The sequence below is a fragment of the Semicossyphus pulcher genome, unplaced genomic scaffold (assembly GCF_022749685.1).
Source record: "Semicossyphus pulcher isolate SPU_LCO1_2020_fin unplaced genomic scaffold, fSemPul1.0.p SCAF_8, whole genome shotgun sequence".
In the NCBI taxonomy this organism is placed as follows: domain Eukaryota; kingdom Metazoa; phylum Chordata; class Actinopteri; order Labriformes; family Labridae; genus Semicossyphus; species Semicossyphus pulcher.
Genome location: NW_027211759.1, coordinates 26,855,717 through 26,874,537, shown reverse-complemented (window position 1 = coordinate 26,874,537; position 18,821 = coordinate 26,855,717). Strand labels below are relative to the sequence as shown.

General features: G+C 43.7%; 1 protein-coding gene across 1 annotated transcript; it reads right to left on the bottom strand.

Moving 5' to 3' along the window:
• Positions 1-789: 789 nt before the first annotated feature.
• On the bottom strand, positions 790-18,385 carry cfdp1 (craniofacial development protein 1). Its single transcript, XM_069686491.1, has 7 exons — positions 18,119-18,385; positions 16,571-16,694; positions 15,031-15,265; positions 14,627-14,730; positions 9,288-9,419; positions 4,308-4,466; positions 790-3,231 (listed from the first exon to the last, which is right to left on the bottom strand). The coding sequence occupies exons 1-7, from the start codon at positions 18,186-18,188 to the stop codon at positions 3,141-3,143; spliced, it is 915 nt and encodes a 304-aa protein (XP_069542592.1). The 5' UTR covers positions 18,189-18,385; the 3' UTR covers positions 790-3,140.
• Positions 18,386-18,821: the final 436 nt, after the last annotated feature.

The window sequence follows — 18,821 nt, the reverse complement described above, 5'->3', positions numbered from 1 at the left end:
TAGTATATAGTACGGATTTTCGGACACAGCCTAAAAAACTCCTGTGATTAACCCGCGAATCCATCGTCACAAATTCTCCCTCTGAACATTCTCGATGCGGGGCACACAATATTAAACAATGCATACAATTACACAAACTGATCTATGGTTACCGTCTGATATCAATTATCTCTATTGTTGTTTCTCTCTAGCTTACTGAAGCTAACTGGCTAACTTGGGAGCAGTTCAGTTACTGAGTTTGCTCTTTAAGATACAAAGGTGGTACGTGATTGGCTGAAAGGTGAGAGGACGTCATGACAACCAGAGGTGGCTTCAGTACAAACATTCTTTACTTCCTGTTTGTAAGGTGATGGAAAATCTAAATGTAGGGAATAGAAGGTACAAATATTTAGTATAATGTACGGGTGAAAGTAAAAAGATGTTATAAAAATCAATATTCAAGTAAAGTACAGATAGCTCAGATTTACAGGTACAGAAAGAAGTATTTGTGACGTCCCTTCTGTGAGGTCGTAAGAGTGACCTAGTGTTGCATTATAAAGTGATACAGGAAAATAAAACCAACGTTGGAAAGTGGTGGTAAAGACTTTTTCATGATGAACTGAGCTGAATGTTGAGTGTAATGATGACATCATGTCTTTATTTTATATTAAACACTTCAGGGATCTGCAGGTGATCAGTGTGTAAGAAACAGAATCACTCAGGTGTGATCGAAAAACGTCGACCAACTTGAAGCTGTTTACTTGAACAGTTTGACGTCTCAGAACAGAAACAGAAACATTGAAATGTGTGTGTGTTTATTGGATGTTTAATATTTACATGAACAAACAGACAGCTGGACCAGACTGCAGTGTAACCCCCACACCTGAGTGACAGGTGAATATCAGCCCTCACACCTGCTGCAGTCAGTGCGGTCCTCTCTGATATGACCGATGACACACAGCTGATTGATCACACGTCTGCCGAGGTATTGATCAGCATGACAGTGTTCGATTAAGTGTCCACACAAACCTTTTCACCTGATCACATGAAAGCAGAATCTCAGAGTACGAAAACATGACTGGATAAACAATGAAACAATGAAATCTAATGATGTCATGGTTTTGACCAGACATTAGACACACTGGACCTGCACCATCTTTATGAGGAGCCTCCACAACATCTCTTATTCTTCATCAGGTCATTTAACTAAATGTTAGCATGGACTTGTTTATCAGAGGAAGGTGTGTTGCTTTCTAACAGGCAGCTTGTGATAGCAGGAGGAAGTGGAGTTACAGGAGACGTTTAAACTAAGATCAGCTTCAATCAGAAGTAAACAAGGTAAACAAGTATAGATGCTTTCTAAACAGAAGGTGTCAGGATGAAGTTTAGGGTTTTGGAAACATTTAGCAAAAGGACTCGGTTCATTTGACACTTTTGGATGGTTTCAGCAGCTGCGTCGTGTCGCTCTCTTCTTAACGTTGAGAATATGCTCCAATTCAGCTCAGATGAGACCTCCTCATAGAGGCGGCTCTAAACATAATGAATACTGCAGGATACCAAACTAAAAGAGGAGACATGATTCCTCAGAGTACAAGCTTAAATTATTCATCAGCAGTAGCTCCAGCGTACATCATGCTTCAGTTCACTTGGAGTCTTTGTTTCTGTGTTTAAGAGCAGGAAGTTTCCCACAGTAAACAGGCCTTTGTATTTACACCTGCTGTTAACGAGTCTGTTTGATTCTGCCCTCATCTGTCTCACTACAGTGCTATGAAGCCAAAATAATCAGATGTTACTGAGATTTAATGACAATAAACAGGCTGAGAGGATGCTGAGATAACTACATCAGGATGCAGGTGTTCATGCTCTGTCAGGTCTGTCTGCAGGACGACAAGAACACTCCTTTAAAATGACAGCTTTTTGAATGGAGTCTGGTTTGACACTTTAATGCAACTTAACGGTGTCAGGAGAATCTCAATGATGAGAGACTTTCTCGAGCACGTCAAGCTAATTTCTCTTTGAGTTGAAAACATTTTGTGTGATTACATGAATTCATCACGTCGCCTGCATCATTTATGTATCCCTGTCTTTGAATTGATTTTGTATGTGATCACACTGTGCTTAAAATCTGCTTTGCTTTTGGACTGGACACATTTTAAGATGTTACCAGAGCTGATGAGAATCTGTTCGCACTAACCGTAGCTACTCCTGTCAGTCACTTGACCCTGGTCTTAGACAGTCAGTCTTTTTAACGAGCCGCCAGGAGATCTTTAAACGTATAGTGGGGATTCTTTCCAGGTGCACTGTCTCTCCAGCATTAACATATTTTACACTCATCCAGGTGTCCAGATGTTTATGCTAGGTGGAAACAAAGCCTGAAATTGAACTTCCAAATGACAAAAAATACAGTGCTAAAAAATACTTCTGTAGCGAACAGTCTGCCCACAGTAACAAACCCTTAGCCAGATCACAAATACAAAAACTTGGGTTGTATTTCTGTATGAAATAATCTGACGTGACAGATCGGTGTTTCTTAACCTGTCAGACTTGATTTTAATGACCTCAGTTTGTTTCAGTGTCTCCTCATTAACCTGGTGAGTAAGGTGTTAAAGGACAGAAATAACAAACTAAACTACAGTTAGACACAACTTGTAATAAACCAGAGATATACTTTACCCATCAAACTAAGAAGTAAATCAGCTCCTTGAGGACGTATGACTGAGTGACTTCACGTCCCAAAAATGTCCTGAGTGTGAAGTTTGAAGGTTCTCACAAGTATATACACCCATCAGGCCGTCATCACACACACACACACACACACGCACACACACACGCACACACACGCGCACACACACACACACACACACGCACACACACACGCACACACACGCACACACACACACACACACACGCACGCACGCACGCACCCACACACCCGCACACACACACACACGCACACGCACACGCACACACACATACACACACACTCACACACTCACAGTATTAACACCCGTCCTGAAATAGATCCAAACCTCAACACCAGTTTGAGCTCACTTTGCTGGAGGAACAGCAGCTCTGTCATTACACACATACAGGAAGTCTGTCCCTGTGTGTGTCCGTGTGTGTGTGTGTGTGCGTGTGTGTGTGTGTGCTGTCAGTCCGTGTCATTGTTTCACGTTGCTCAGTCGCACTGCTTTTTCTAACTCAAACTGCCGATGGTCGACACGCTCCAAGAAGTTCTTCCGCTCCACATACCTAAAGGCACACACACACACACACACACACACAGAGAGAGAGACACACACACAGAAACAGAACATTAGTTATACTTTTATCATAACAGCACAAACACACACTGCATACACACACACACGGTCCCACCAAACTTAACCAAATCCCCCCCCCCCCCCCCCCTTGTCCCACACAGGAAGTAGTTACACAACTTTTCCTGCAGTTATGTGTGTGTGTGTGTGTGTGTGTGTGTGTGTGTGTGTGTGACATGCATTACTCATGTTGTAGGGAGAAAAATCTGTTTACACTTTATGGACGACATTGTCCTTTTTGGGTCAGAATTCCAGTTCCCATAAAGTCATCTTAAATCGTGAGATTTTAGAGTGAGGTTTGGTTGACGGTCAGAGTAAGTGTTAGGAAAGCACTGGTTATAGGTCTGGTAAAACCTGATTTATGTTTCTGTGTTGAATCTCTGCTGTAGGTACGGCTGAGCCGGGACAGGACGGCGTTACACGACCTGAAATCTAAGCACATGTAGCCGCTTCACAACACAACCAGGGCAATGTCCTCACACACACACACACACACACACACACACACACGTTTCCACACTTTCGAGTGGAAGTGTGGAAACGTGTGTGTGTGTGTGTTTGAGACACACTCATGTTTTTTCCCTGCAGTAGACGGTCTCCATCCTGCTGGTAATGCTCCTTTGCTTTCCTCTCACTGCTCTCAGTCTGCTGCTTCATCATTCAGACACTGTGTTTCTGCATGTTCTGATTCTTGACTTTACCAAAAGCTTTAATGTAGGACGGAAAAGTCACCAATCTGCAGACAAAATTATTGTCGACATGAAGCAACTAACAGCTGTTACATTTAATAATACAAATACAAGAATTCACTGAATTCAAAGTGAATAACCTGCTGTGTTCTTTGTATAACATAGACTTCTTCACAGTGTAACATTAGAGTATCTGTACGGGAGATTTATGCGAGGTAATTCAGCAGGTCTGAGTGATCAGAAAGCTCAGCAGAGCTCGAGCAGGATGTAACTTGAACAGGTATGTTCAGTAATTGTTTGGACACAGAGATATACTCACCCCTCTCTGCCTCTGTTGTGGATGGCGAGCTCCTCGGTGATGCCCTCCTCTGATTTAAAGGCGTCCCAGTCCATCTTGGACTTCTCCAGCGTGCTCATCTTCTGTTTCTTTCCCCCGATACGATTCAGCAGGCTGCTCATACCTGCAGGGCGCTTCGCACTGAAAGCACAGCAGAGAGAAGCTCAGGTGACACACTGCAAACACACAACAGGTGACAGAAGCCGAAGCATGGCTGTTTATTCAGTCACAACTTACTGCACACAGTTGAACAGCAGCTCATCACTAAATGTGACAGGTGTGAAAACATGGAGTGAAACTTTGCCCATGATACAACAGTCAGTACAGTTTTACGCAGATCTGCTCTGAGCCCTGTCCGACTGTCTGCAGCAGTTTAAAATGTCTGCGCTCAGCTAAAAGCCGCTCCATAGTGAGAACACAAGAGTTTCATATTTAAAGTCAGAGCGGTGCAGGCAGACGCTCTTTGATTAGCTGGTGTACCTCACAGGCTCTTGTGAGTGGAGGCAGATGTTTTATACTTGCTGGGCGCACACTCTCAGCAGATCCAGGACACTTACACCCATCAGCCGTAACATTATGACCTCCTGTCTAATATTGTGCCCCTAAGAAGCCCTGCCCTGTCGAGGCATGGACTCCACTAGAGCTCTGAAGGTGTGCTGAGGGATCTGGCACCAAGGTGTGAGCAGCAGATCCTTTAAGGGACCGGACCGGACTTTGGACCGGACTTTCAGACTTTATTCTGAAAAGTATGGGGCTGTGAGGGCGTCCATCCTGACCCCTGTCCACCACATGACCCTGTCGCTGGTTCACTGGTGTTCCTTCCTTAGACTTTTGGTAGGCCCTGACCCCTGCAGACCGGGAACACCCCACAAGAGCTGCAGGTTAGGAGATGCTCTGACCCAGTCGTCCAGCCATCACAGTTTGGTCCGTGTCAAAGTCGCTCACATCCTCACACGTGCCCATTTTTCCTGCTTCAACACATCAACCTCAGGAGAACATGTTCACGTGCTGCCTGACATATGCCACTGACAGGTGCCATTGTAACAAGATTGTCAGTGTTACTCACTTCACCTGTCAGAGGTCATAGTGTGATGGCTGATGGGTGTATGTCACTGCTTTGTTCAAACTGAGACAGTGAGGCATGTTTGAATATCGCACAAAAATCACGAAGGAACACACAACACACGAGCACACAGCCAGTAACTCAACACAACAACACATACACAGGAACATCCATCACCTGCTGCATGTGAGTAATGGTTGTGTTTGTATGGAGCTTTACTCCAAAGAGAGGCTGGTATGACAAGGTGCTAATGTAATGTCCTTCTACACACACACACGTTTGTCATTTGTCACTTGTCACACATACACGGCTGACAAGCCAATCACAGGGCACATTAGGCCTTCACCGCTAAGCGTTATGTTTACAGGTTGTTTTCTGTTTTTCATCAGCTCCGTCCTTCTTGTTTGACACTTCACTGTGCTTTTATAGAGAGTTAAATAAATCCATAATTGACCAAGTTGAAGGGTGTAACTTTCCCTGTCGACTCTTTGTTCAAGAGGAAATAATGGAGGCTGCAAAAGACATGTCTGACTTCACATTTTGAACATCTCAACTTTCAACAGAAGGAAAGGGAGAGCGAGCAAGTTTAGACACGGCGACAGAAGCTCCCTGTGAAACCGGGAGATGCTTCGTCTTTGAGGTCTAAGCTAGCTACCAAACATCCAGCTGTCCAACCGCCAAGAGGCTGCAACACAGCCGTGAAGGTAACAGGCATAGAGGCCTTACAGCTGCTGTTAATGAACAATAGATCGGACTTCAACAGGAAATAAATCAGGATAAACCCAGTGCGTGGTGCATACAAAGCTTTTTGCAGCATCCTAACTCACTGCAGGGGAAATTCCAACACCACGACAGCCCCAAGCCTCAGCAGCTTTATAATTTAAACCTAGAAAATACAACATTTCAATTAGAGTTCAGCTCTGTAATGATCTATTTCTGCTCCTCAGAGTGTTTTTCCTTCTTCAGTTTGTGTCGGAGCTTCTAACTGGTCACTTTTCATCCTCCTATCCCTGCCGCTCTCTCACATGCTCGTACTCTCGTGAAGCCCTGTGGTCTCCATGAGTGAGGAAGTCCTTCAGTGTTTTAAAGCCTGAAGAGTCTCTGTTAAAGAAAACCACTCATCATCCTTTAGTGAAAGCATAATGATGCTCCATGTGAGACCACAGCAGAGCCAGCTTCTCATTCCCTGCACCATAACTGGACTCAGACCATGTTAATTACTGTGACCGTTTAAACACCACTTCATTATGGTGCTCCACAATTACACACGGCCACGAGAAGCTCAGGGATGCACTGAAATGTAGCGTGTTAATGTTTGGTTTCCTCATCCAGGCAAAGGCCAACATTAATCCCAAACGTGTTTACAGGACTTTAATGCAGCTCTGAAGAGGAAACATCCAAATAAGCTTCAACACACTCCGAACACTCGGTCAGGAGCGTCCATGGTTCTTCCTCTTCTTAGCTTGTCCTGTTGTGTGCACGTTTCATCCAAACTGCTTCACCACACACAGCCAGGCCAGCTGCTCCAGTGTTCCTTCTCCAAGTGTGCGTGTGTGCGTGTGTGCGTGTGTGCGTGTGTGCGTGTGTGTGTGCGTGTCATTGTGCAGGCTGAGATTTCCTTCCTGTCCATGAATACTCCAGTTACTCCGGTACAAGCTTCCACTCCATCCACAGCTGGATTTTACCATCTTCTTACCATCGAGTGTTTCTGTTTTTCTGTCTGGATGAACATCTGAAGTAATCTGACAAATCTTCACTAAACATTTTCATCTAATATCAAATCTCAGGCAGGTTAACAAGCGAGCCTATCTTGCCTTTGTGTTAACACTTGGGAGTCCTGATGCTAAGCTAGGCTAACAACATCCTCATTCAGCTATGTATGCTTCCTGAAAATGTCCCAACACGGTCCAGGTGGAGCTGCATGTGTGAAATATCCGTTCACACCAGCTTCAGAATCAGAAACACCTGGGGAGCTTTAATCACGTCTTTCAGCAGCTCTCAGTAAAAAGAGTGAAGTCAGGGTGAGTCGACATGTGAACACAGGACTCCCTAAAAACACGGTGGGCGTGGCTTTGCAGGACGTAACAGTCTTGGCGAGCTCCATGACCTTCAGCTGTTTCAGCGCTAACTGTTAGCAAGCTAACTTTATGATAACAGGTTTGAAACAAGCCTCACATACAGAGCGCTTGGTAATGTTTGCCCCATGGGGCTATAAAGAATGAAGTTACCCAAGTCTATCGATAACGTGGGTTAAATGCTAGAACCCAACTCCAGCAGTTTGTCAAAAAATTTAAAGTGCCACACCTTGCTCATGTACATGGAAGCTAACTGCCCTGTAAGCTCATCTGGGCTGGGCATCTACTGATGCGGGATACTACACTGACATCAGAGTACAGATGTCACTATATCTTAGCACTATTTAGTAGTTTAGTAGTTATTTTTCAGTACAACATTCTGATGGTCTTGGTGGTAATTTAACTGTCTCCACTGTCAGGCAGAAGTCATTTGAAAGTCTGCAGGGAAGTCTAGTCACAGCTGTAGCCGTGTCAGCAGAAATAAACAAATAAAATCTTCTCTGTTTAAAGTACTGGGAAAAGCACCAGGTGTGAGCTCACCTGTAGGTTTAATCTTGGAGTTAAGGCAGATATTAGGTTAACTCACAGCCTAGCAGGACACAGTTTTGCTAGCTTATCCGGAAACTGATGAGAGGAGATGAACGCGAGCCGACGAGAACACTCAGCCCTCTGTGTGACGCAGGACGTAAGGCACCGCCCCCGGGAAATATAACGTGGTTCCATGTCCTGTGTGAACACAGCAGGTGACAGTCTGGAACATTCACACAGTGGGTGGGCGGGGTGATGACATCATCCACACTGGGCGGAGTCTCCCTTTATCCTCTATACCCCTCCCTCAGGTGTATGCTGTTTTCTACTGCTGAGTCTGTGCAGTGGAAACGTCCCGATACATGTTGGAGAGATATTAACACAGAGACAGTCACATGACTGAGACTCCTCCTCCTCCTGCACACTGTCATTCTACAGTGAAGAAACTCTGCAGTCTGACCCCGCCCCCAGGCCACTACAGAGCCCCACCCCCCAGACCCTGTACTGTAGTAAACACTCTACTCTACTGTACTGTGTGTGTGTGTGTGTGTGTGTGTGTGTGTGTGTGTGTAAGTGTGCACACAATCGCACAAGGTTAATTAGGGAGTGGTGCTGATGGCTCTTTCCTGTTGTGATGGGTGTCCCCTTTCTTCACACACACACACACACACACACACACACACACACACACACACACACACACACACACACACACACACACACACACACACACACACACACACACACACACACACCAGAGATAAATAGGAAATAGCTTGTGGACACACTGTACTTCCTGTCTGTTGGAAGATGATTTCCTGTTTCCCGTCGGCCGTCTGGGGTTTTGGTGGGAAGATGTGCACACCCCTAAATGATTTATTACCATGGCAACAAAACATATTTAAAGAGGAAGGGAAACAGCGCAAACACACACACACACACACACACACACACACACACACACACACACAGGAGCTGGTCTGAAGCTGCTCACTGATCCTGACAGTCAGGATGTCATATAAATCGCTGAGTAAAAATATATTTCTTATATAAATAAGTTTAACTTTAACTAAAGTAAGTCAAAGGTTTAAACCATAAACTCATCATATTTCATGTTGAGTTTATTATCATTACATACCATCGATATCTGGTAGCTTTGTACATCACGTGGACATCAGGTGTGTGTGTGTGTGTGTGTGTGTGTGTGTGTGTGTGTGTGTGTGTGTGCGTGTGTGCGTGCGTGCGTGCGTGCGTGCGTGCGTGCGTGCGTGCGTGCGTGTGTGTGTGCGCGTGTACCTGGGGCCTGGAGGAGGAGATCTGCTGGGTGACGAGCTCTTCTCTTCGTCTTCATCTTCGTCCTGGTTGGTGTTCTGACTCTTCAGAAAACTCTTGGCCTCCTTGGAGTCTGCTGACACCTCTTTATTCACCCTGACACACACAAATTAATAACGCAACATAAATACAGGAATCAGAAATAAAAGGGGACAAAGTGGAGAATTAATAGAAAGGTAAATAAATAAAACTATTAAATAAAGTCAGATTTTATCAACCAACTGACGCTTTTATCTGTTTATTATATTATTTTTGGTACACTTGGTGGCATACTGACTTATTTATCAAGGTTTATTTATTCATTTGTAGATTTCAGCAGCTTCTCTCCTCCATAATTTACCACTTAAACTGGGTCTAAATAAACACAGATCAAATACGCAATACACAGCGACAGCAGAACAACAGGCTGAAGGTCTTCAGTCGAGCTACATTCATTTATTTAATTCATTACAATGTTGATTTATGTGCAATTTCCATTACAAAAATATAAAATAACATCCCTTTTATGCAAAGCCCCACATCCATCAACACGTATCTGTCCCTCCACACGCGTTAAAAATGAAGGACACACACACACTGTGTGTGTGTGTGTGTGTGTGTTACTGCGGGGTTACACAGTGAGGCTATATGAGGAAGAACCGCTGCCTCCTCTGGGAACATCAGCTCTGCACAGACTCCACAAACACTAGCATCCATCATGGCGGCTCTGAAAGCCTCTCCCTGATATGTATGCTAATTATATGCAGTCATAATTACACAGAGAGCGCGCAGCACTGAGGAGGAGGACGAGCGTTTAAAGGTCTCCTCTCAGGCAGGAGGAAGATCTCTGAGTTTAAAGGAGGATGAACACGCGGGCAGCAGCGGGCCAAGAGACGGACAGCTCGTACCAACTTTATTGAGAAAGAAGAGTTGAGACAAAAACATGGGAGCGGGCAGCTTTTATTGTAGCTGTGGGAATATTTTACAGCCATCCTCCATGTGCTAATCTTATGCTTGTGTAATTACAGAGCACACAGCTTCATGCATAATCAATCAGAGCAATTATACCCAGCATCATGTTTGGTTACAGAAATAAAACCAGTCAGATGTAAACACTTAGGACGGGACATAACTGGCATGTTTTCTGTCTGCTGGGCGTGTCTGTGTGAGATTTACAGTGTGATCATGTGACAGAGTCATAATTACACTGTTTTTATGGGAAACACTCGGCTGTGAGGATCCTACTGAAGACACAGGCGGAGGTGATTCATTGAGATATGACTGCAGCCTGATGCTCACACAGCCAGCTGAGGCTGATGTTAGACCTGCCTTCAGTCTTCACTTACTGACTAAAGGAAAACATTCCTATGCTGCTGCTGCTCTGAGACTACACCTTAGTGAAATGTGTCCAAATGGTGACAGAGAGAAAGAAATACTGGGGCATGAAGTCTGTTGAGCACAAAGTGAAGATGCTAAATCAGTGAAAACAAGGACGCATTTAGACCTGAAGGTGGCGCTACAGCTCAGGGCAGAATGATCAGGCAGAGCTGTAAATGCTCTGGTAAGACTTTTAAACTTCATCCTCTGCGGCTGATGTAAATCTATCATTAAGAAACAACACAGAGTGACTGACACCTTCTGTGTCTGCTGACGATGTGACGCCGTGTTTAGACCTCAAACATCACGTATCGTGTGACAACACTGACGTGAGTGTCTGTACCTGACCAGTCTGCACATGTCAGGCAGTGGAGGAGAGACACAATTACTGGTGTTCATTCCACTGTTTGATCCCTTTGTTTAAATATTTAACAGAGCTTTATCCATTCTTAATATTTCACTGTTAATTGTTGTCATTTTGAACCGTGCATTTATTGTTGTCTATTTCTGTCTGGGCTGCTCCGCTCTCTGGGCTGCGTGCTCGTGTGAGAGCTGCTTCATAAATAAATCAAGTTCCGATGAGTTGTTGAGAAACATGGAGATACATAATGTACTGAAAATCTGTACACGCTGCACCAGAGACAACGAGTTTCATTCATTATTTACAGAACACACTCATCATCCTGGAACACAAAGAAACAATGGGAACATAACAAGAAGCTCAGACTACGAGAATCCTGAACACAATCATGTCTGTCTCACACACAGAGATCTCGTCACTGCTGCGACGGCGCTGGAGACAGGTCGGTTAAAGATATCAGAGTTTCTTTGAACCAATCACGCTCTTCTCTGGGAGTCTGAATAATGGATCAATTAGTTCAGACGGGAGGATTCAACATGTGGTACTTTGTCCTGAAGACCTTTACTTGGTTTTGGGAAACAACGCAGATGCTGGACTTATTTCATGTTGCCGGTCAGGTTATGAAGTCATCAAAAATATAGGTCCAGAGGTTGAAGGTCAAGTGATGCACACACAGTAGCAGAGCCTCGAGTTTGGTCGGGTAAGCCTTGATTCAAAAGTTCATGTTGGAACAGCAACTAAATGACAAAAATGTTGGTACACGACTTGTTGAGCTGACAGTGTGTGCCGAGGAACGGGGCAGATAAAAGGATGAATTCATGTCTATTAGCATGTTGTGCTCAAAGGTCGTCGGTAGGATGGTAACTGTTAGTTACTGTCCACGTAGAGCGACCTCGTTCAGTTCAGATCAGTCCCTCCATCTGTCCAAAGAAGAATCTACACATTACATTTCAGCTGTTCTACTTCTTACTTCAGGTGCTATGCGTGTATGAAACCACTGATCAGAGACGGTGATTACTGTCTCTCTGTACAAACACTCAAGATCAACACTGACTCACATTTGTAACAGAGCCTCTGATTGGTGGAAAGTTAAAGGCACCAGGAAGTGAACAGCTAACAGTTTTCAACATGGACAAATAATCACAAGATGCTGAGTTTTGGATTTGTTATCATGGATTCACTGTTTAGAGTCTCACTAAAGAAGCTCATGAAAGACTAGAAATGTAGCATCTGTTGGCAGGGACGTGGATTTCTGGGAAGGCAAGTGTTCTGTTAGAACTACGCTTGTAGTCCGAGTAATATTGACCAATCACGTATAAGCAGGCTGCAGCGTATGCAGGAAAAACAGCCCGTGTGGAGAGCAAAAGAGGAGGAGCGTAATCCGCCGTAATGACATCACAGCTCCATCAGCGTGATCTGACGATGATTTATCTTCTTATTAATCTCTATAATCAGACGTCTGCATGTTAACAGCTAACAGCTAACAATCTGTTCTAGATCTAAAATTTAACTGGAGATGAATTCCCTTGACGCTGTGTCACCAAAGCTGTTCAGCGTTCAGATTTCCCGACTTCCTTGAATGCATGAGATTGATCCGCCCTTCGTTCAACAAACGAGCATTTTAAAAGTGTTCTTCTCCTCTTGAGGACAGACCTGACAAAGCTTCAGATTTTACTTCTTACAAATCTGCATCTTGATGTTGAAGTTTGGGCGAAGAGCCGTTAATAACAAGAGAACGGTTTCTCTTTCTGTAACGATGCAGCACGCGGGAAAGGAAGTCTACACGGGAAGTATATTATCGCTTACCGCCCGGCACATTCGCCGGTGTCCCCAGAGGCTATATCGTCTCAGACTGTAGCCAATGGGACGATCACAGCGGAGCCTCTCTAGCACAGATCAGCTGTCCGTCTCTACACACTGCAGACATATGAAGATCAGTGTTTCCTGATTGAGACGTTGACGCCTGTGGAAATAGGTTGATTGGTCAACTTAGCCAAAACTGCAAGGTGGTGAAAAATTCTCTGTGAGTGTTCACGTTGTTTTCACATTAGGATCTAAAGCTCATGAATGCACCAAAGATGGAAGAACGACATCCCAACTCTGAAAAAGGGACCCTCCCATGAGCACATGAACGCAGCAGAGCTAGGCCGCTAGCTTGGAGGCTCTTTGTTTTTTCACTCGTGTAACGGGGCTGTCACTTTAGAATACAAATCAAATATTTGTTCCAAAGAGAGGAAAAAGTTCAGTTTGTTTACATTCAAAACGTAAAGTCCGTAAGCACAACAGACAGCTCGAGGTAGTTTGTCGGATGATCCAGCAGAGGGAGCTGTTAAGCTTCACTTACAGCTCGACCTCTTGCCCTACTGACCTGACAGTAAACTCATGTTATGTTGTTTTCTGTGTAGATGGAGGACATCAGCAGGCCTGAGTGGACAGTCAGGACACCATCATCTCCTGACACTACCTCACTACCAGAGTGAGGCGGCAGAAGCACACCAGACAGACGAAGCGACCTCGTCTCACTTCAGACTGTTCGCTGTGTTTCAAGTTTCTCCAAGAAAACTAATTATTATAGATTATACTCTTTAGCATAGTTAGAGCCAAATGTCTGCTTCTTTGTGGTGACATTAGAAGTGATAGTGGTGGACACTCACACCAGGTTCAGTCTGTGATGATTAACAAGATCCGCTCAATCATTCCAGTAATGATCCAGATCCATAAACTGTGATTTAAAGAACGTTTGGAGGTTAATGTCTGAACAGAATAACTCTGTCGCCGTCATCACACTAAAGCAATCTGCATCTGTGTGTGTGTGTGTGTGTGTGTGTGTGTGTGTGTGTGTGTGGCACCACCTAGTGGTCAATGTGAAGAGCCACAACTAATTTGACAACAACTACATCATTTACAAATGTTTTAAACTACATTGTATGTAGATCTGACAAATAATGTGATATTACTTTTAGTGCTGTCAGGAGATTAAAAATTAATCTAATTGATTAATTAATTAATTACAGGCTTTGTAATTAATTAATCGTGATTAATCACATATGTCAAAGAATTCTGTGAGAAGCTCATCACATGACTCAGTCTGCATTACCCTGTTTCTAGATGTAATAGTTTACACTTTACTTTACTCTCTTCTTCACCTTACTCAGTGTTAACTCACAATCTACTTTAATCTGAACACTTTGCTTTGCTTCAGTCCCCCAACACACCTGCACCTGTGCACACAGCTGCTGGCCCCGCCCCCTCTTCCTGTCTGTCTGCTGTGTTGACTGTCTTCATCAGCAGTCTGTTTCATTAAGTCACAAAAGTTACTCTCGTGATTCAGTTCTCACAGCACGTGAGCCGCGTGTTATTAATGACAAGGCGTCTGAAGACGATCGATCGTTACCGAATGATATCTGCACCTTTACAAGCTTCCAAACAGACACATGTGGAGAGCGAGGGCAGATTGTTCACTTATTGATCGATCTCAGATGGATAAAATAATAAAATATTAAAGGCCAGGTAACGTTGTGTCATGTTTATAAAGCTGGTTGTATAATCGGTGACGTATGAGGTCAGGGGGGAACAGAACACTTACCTCACTTCCTCTCCAGCAAAGTCAAAAACCTTCGTGATGGTGACTGTCGCCGGTTCTTTGGTTTCTCTACTCAAAGGAGCAGGCGTCAATAAAGAGGAGCCATCCTGAGGATGACAACAAAACACACGCACACGCGCACACGCACACACACACACACACACACACACACACACACACACACACACACACACACACACACACACACACACACGCACACGCACACGCACGCGCACACACACAATAATGTAGGGTTGATTACTAACGCTCAGGTAATCTGGGTTCTAATGGAAGCTGTATCTGAGGTCAGAGGTCCCGCACACATTTTGTATGTGTGGGTTAATCCCTGTTTTTTGACTGGTCACCACCCTGTGAATGATCCAGCACCACATTCATCACATATCTACCTTCTGTTTGGAGCTGGGCTGTGAGGCAGCTGTGGGGTCTTTGGGTCTGGATCCAACATCAGACAGGAAACTGGCCCAGAGGTCGTCTGATTTCTTCTTCTGTTTTTCATCTTCCTCCTTCTCGCCCTTCTTGGGTTTCTCCTCCTCCTCCTCCTCCTGCGGCAGCTGTGCCTCCTCTGCTCCTTCTCCTCCCTCCTCTTCTTTGTCTACTTTCAGGACTCCTTTCTTCCTCTTTCTGTGAATGAACATGATCATCACTGGCATTATCGTCTTTTGCTGATGAAAGTCTGACATTAATCTTATGTATCTTTGACTAGCGAGGCGGCTGATATCACCATGAATACTCATCACCTCAATCAATCAATCAGACTTTCTTTGTTATCACTTTTCATACAAGCAAAATGTAGCACAAAGTGCTTTACACAATACACCTTGGCTGCTACCTGCTCCGTCTCAAGCACAGATTCACAGAGGATATGCTTCTCATGTCATGTCAGCACAAACACTCCCAGAGAGTTCGCAGCTCAGTCATGTGTTACGTCTGATTGTGGAGGAGAGCTGTAAGCACCTCCACTCTCTGCTGCGTGGAGCCGCACTCTCAGGCTTACAGGACTCAGCTCTGTCCAAAGAGAACTGATGACCGGGGGTTCCCAGACTCGACAGATGTGATACCAGTTTTCATCACCTGTAGCTCAGCTTCCTTCCTGCAGGGAGCCAGCCAGAGCAGCACATCCAGATTAGATATAACTTTCATCACTGTCCTGCGTGCCGGCTCCAGACTGTCTCCACACAGCGGAAGAAGGCCCTGAACCCCTTTTAGAATAAAAATGTCAGCATATAATAAACTAACCTTGGGCCTATTTAGAGACTATTTCATTTCTGAGGTCACACAAAGGTGAAAGGCCGGGCTGAAACACTTCTAAACGCTGAGCATCAGTTACAAACAAACTCCCTGCAGGCGCTAACAAGTTCTCTCTAACTGCGCGGAGCCGTCATCGCTGCTGTTGTTCACTGAGGCTCATTTGCATTAAAAGAGGACGATTTGGGACATAATGGATGTTTTACATATGTGCAAACAGGACCGGTGCACAGAGCGCCTGTTTGCTCCGACTTTAACCCTTTAAGAATTCAAAATCTTCTTTTAGTCATATCTGTGCAGGTTAGCGAGCACAGAAACATCATCATCCTTTCTGAGTTTGGCCCACAGAGTACTGAAGGAACATTTCATAGACGTGGAGAACGTTTTCTTTTCAGCCAACATGTTGGAGTAAAGTTTGTTTCAGGTGTTTGTCCTGTTTCAGTGAAGCAGAACAACATGTGAAATCTGTGGAAACATTTCAACATGAATGGTTTGTTCAAATGTCTCTTTAGATCATTTTAGGGTTAAAGGGATAGCTCAGATTTTTGAAGTGTGGTTGTCTGAGGTCAAAGTCAAAGTCCTGACATGAACTCTAAGCTCTGTACTGCTGCGGTTTGGAGCTGCTTGAACCCTGTAAACACCGTCCTCTCTCTGACTGTGCTGCCTTCTCTCACCCCTCACCTCACAGCGAGGTCTTTTTTCTTCCTCTTCTTGCTGACATTGTCAGGATGTGGCACGTCATCGTCCCGGTGCAGAGGATCTTCCTTCTCACACTCATTAATGTCGTCTTCACTGAGGTTATCATCTGAGGAGGAAGAGAACAGGAAGCAGGTACAATGAGTGAAAACAGTGACATGAGCGGGAGTAAAGTCTGTGTTTAATCCCACTGATGTTAAAAAATGTGACTTAATTATGTATTTAGCAGTGAGGTCATAGTGTTTCAGACTACATATTATTCAGAGGTATTTCTAATACACACCGATGCATCAGCTGAACATTAGAATTGGCCGATATCAGCAAATAAAGTGGCATGCGCTGATGTTGTTATTATTTAAGTGCTTTAATTGTGCAGTAAATTCATTGTAACATAAAAGTATTTATGTTTTTGGGGCGCTGGTTTAGCTCAGTTGGTGGAGCAGGCGCCCCATGTTCAGAGGCTACAGTCCTCGTCGCACTGATTGCAGGATCGACTCCCGGTCTGCCCATCATTTGGTGCAGCTCATCCACACTCTCTACTCCCCACATTTCCTGTCTCTCTTCAGCTGTCCTTTAAATAAAGGTAAAAGCCAAAAAATAATCTTAAAAAAAAAAGAAGTATTTATGTTTTCAGAAAGATCTTTGTTCAGCTATGTAAGCACTGAACAATGTTTGTACTGTGAGCAGGTGATTCTCAAGCAGGCTTTCAGGCAGTTATTTAAAAAAAAAAAAAAAAGATTATTTTTATGTGAAGTTTGAATAAAAAGATGTGTTGGGAATTTGAAAGATTGAATTTATGCTTTCTCAAAGAGTGAGATGAAGGCCTGAATACATTTATTTTTTTTATCATCAAAGTTAACTTTGGCCCCTTATCCAGACGAGGACATTAATAATTACAAAAATCAATAAATTTTCTTAATCAGTTCATCCCTAATTTATAATATTCTGACCCCTTCATGTTGGTTTGTTCAGTAGTTTCCCTTTATTCTGCTTGAACCTGGAAACACTGTATGAAGCTTATTGACCACAGCTGATGTACTGATGAAGGAGGTGTTAATCTGTCAGTTTGTAACAGCCATATAACAAGCCACAGAACAAAATAACGGTAAACACAGCACAGCAAAGTGAACCAAACGATGGCATTAACAACTAGTTAGAATAACAGATGCGGCTTGGTGTATTTATTTCATTTTTCTTACATTTTGTAGTATATTTCAAGTCATTGTAATTATATTGAGTACGTCTACTAAGAAGCATTTCACCAGTACATGATTTATTTGTTGCCTGGTTTTAGCACACAGTCTGGTGTGTTATGCGGTTACCAATAATTATTCATATCTTACATCATAGCTGGTGTTACTATAAATCTTTTGAGCAATATTCTGATACATATTCTTCGTTAACAGCACTTAGATAGCAAAGAAAACCACTTGAACCCTCCCCATGCGATCTTTCCTGTAGTAGCTATACATTAGCTAGCTAAATACATAAGCTACATTAAACTGCACAACGTAAGGTTCTTCTGCTCCTCACCGGACGGGACGTAGTCTGCGTCTTCATTAGATGAATATCCATCAGAGTCGTAGTCAGAATAGTTCATCATTGTGGACGATAAGCCCCTGACCAACAGTGTCGATACAAAAAGGTGCTACAGTATGTTTTCTTTTAGCTTAACTTATTTGTCACTGCTTTCACAACGTGCACACGGCTACCGTAGCCGGATAGAGAAAACTCTATACCAACGAAAACAAAGCTCAAATGTTTTTTAATCTCGCGTTAGAGTAAAATAAATTCAGTGAGTGAAATGTATGAAACAGGGATCTTTTGTAGCGTTTCTGAAAATGCAAAACACAATGTGACTTCCTGTCGCACGACGGCAAGCTCAGAGGTTCAAAACTGCTCGCCTTCTGAACGCGTTTTCGTCTCTTTTGTGGTGTGTAGATGGATTTCCGCCACCTACAGGACTGGAGTGTATATAACCTAGTTCTCCGTGCACTGAACATAAGTATTACTAAAAGCAGTAACTGACATATTCAGATTAAAATAATTTAACACTTGAACATTACAAAATGTAAATTAAATGTATTTTTTAATCCCCTTTTTTAATTTGTGTAATTATAGAAGATACGATAAGAGAAGATGAGAGAAGAGAAGATCAGCTTTATTGATCCCCCACAGGGGAAATTCACTCATTACAGCAGCTCACAAAACACAAGAAGAAGAACAGAATCGAACA

Bases quoted from the DNA above. Each gene is read 5' to 3' on its own strand.
- cfdp1 (XM_069686491.1), bottom strand. From the start codon at position 18,188: ATGATGAACTATTCTGACTACGACTCTGATGGATATTCATCTAATGAA. The intron at 15,266-16,570 runs GTGAGGGGTGAG...GTTCATTCACAG, and splicing joins AAAAAAGACCTCGCTGTGAG to AAAGAGGAAGAAAGGAGTCC. The intron at 4,467-9,287 runs GTACACGCGCAC...CTGTGCTTTCAG, and splicing joins TCTCCTCCTCCAGGCCCCAG to TGCGAAGCGCCCTGCAGGTA.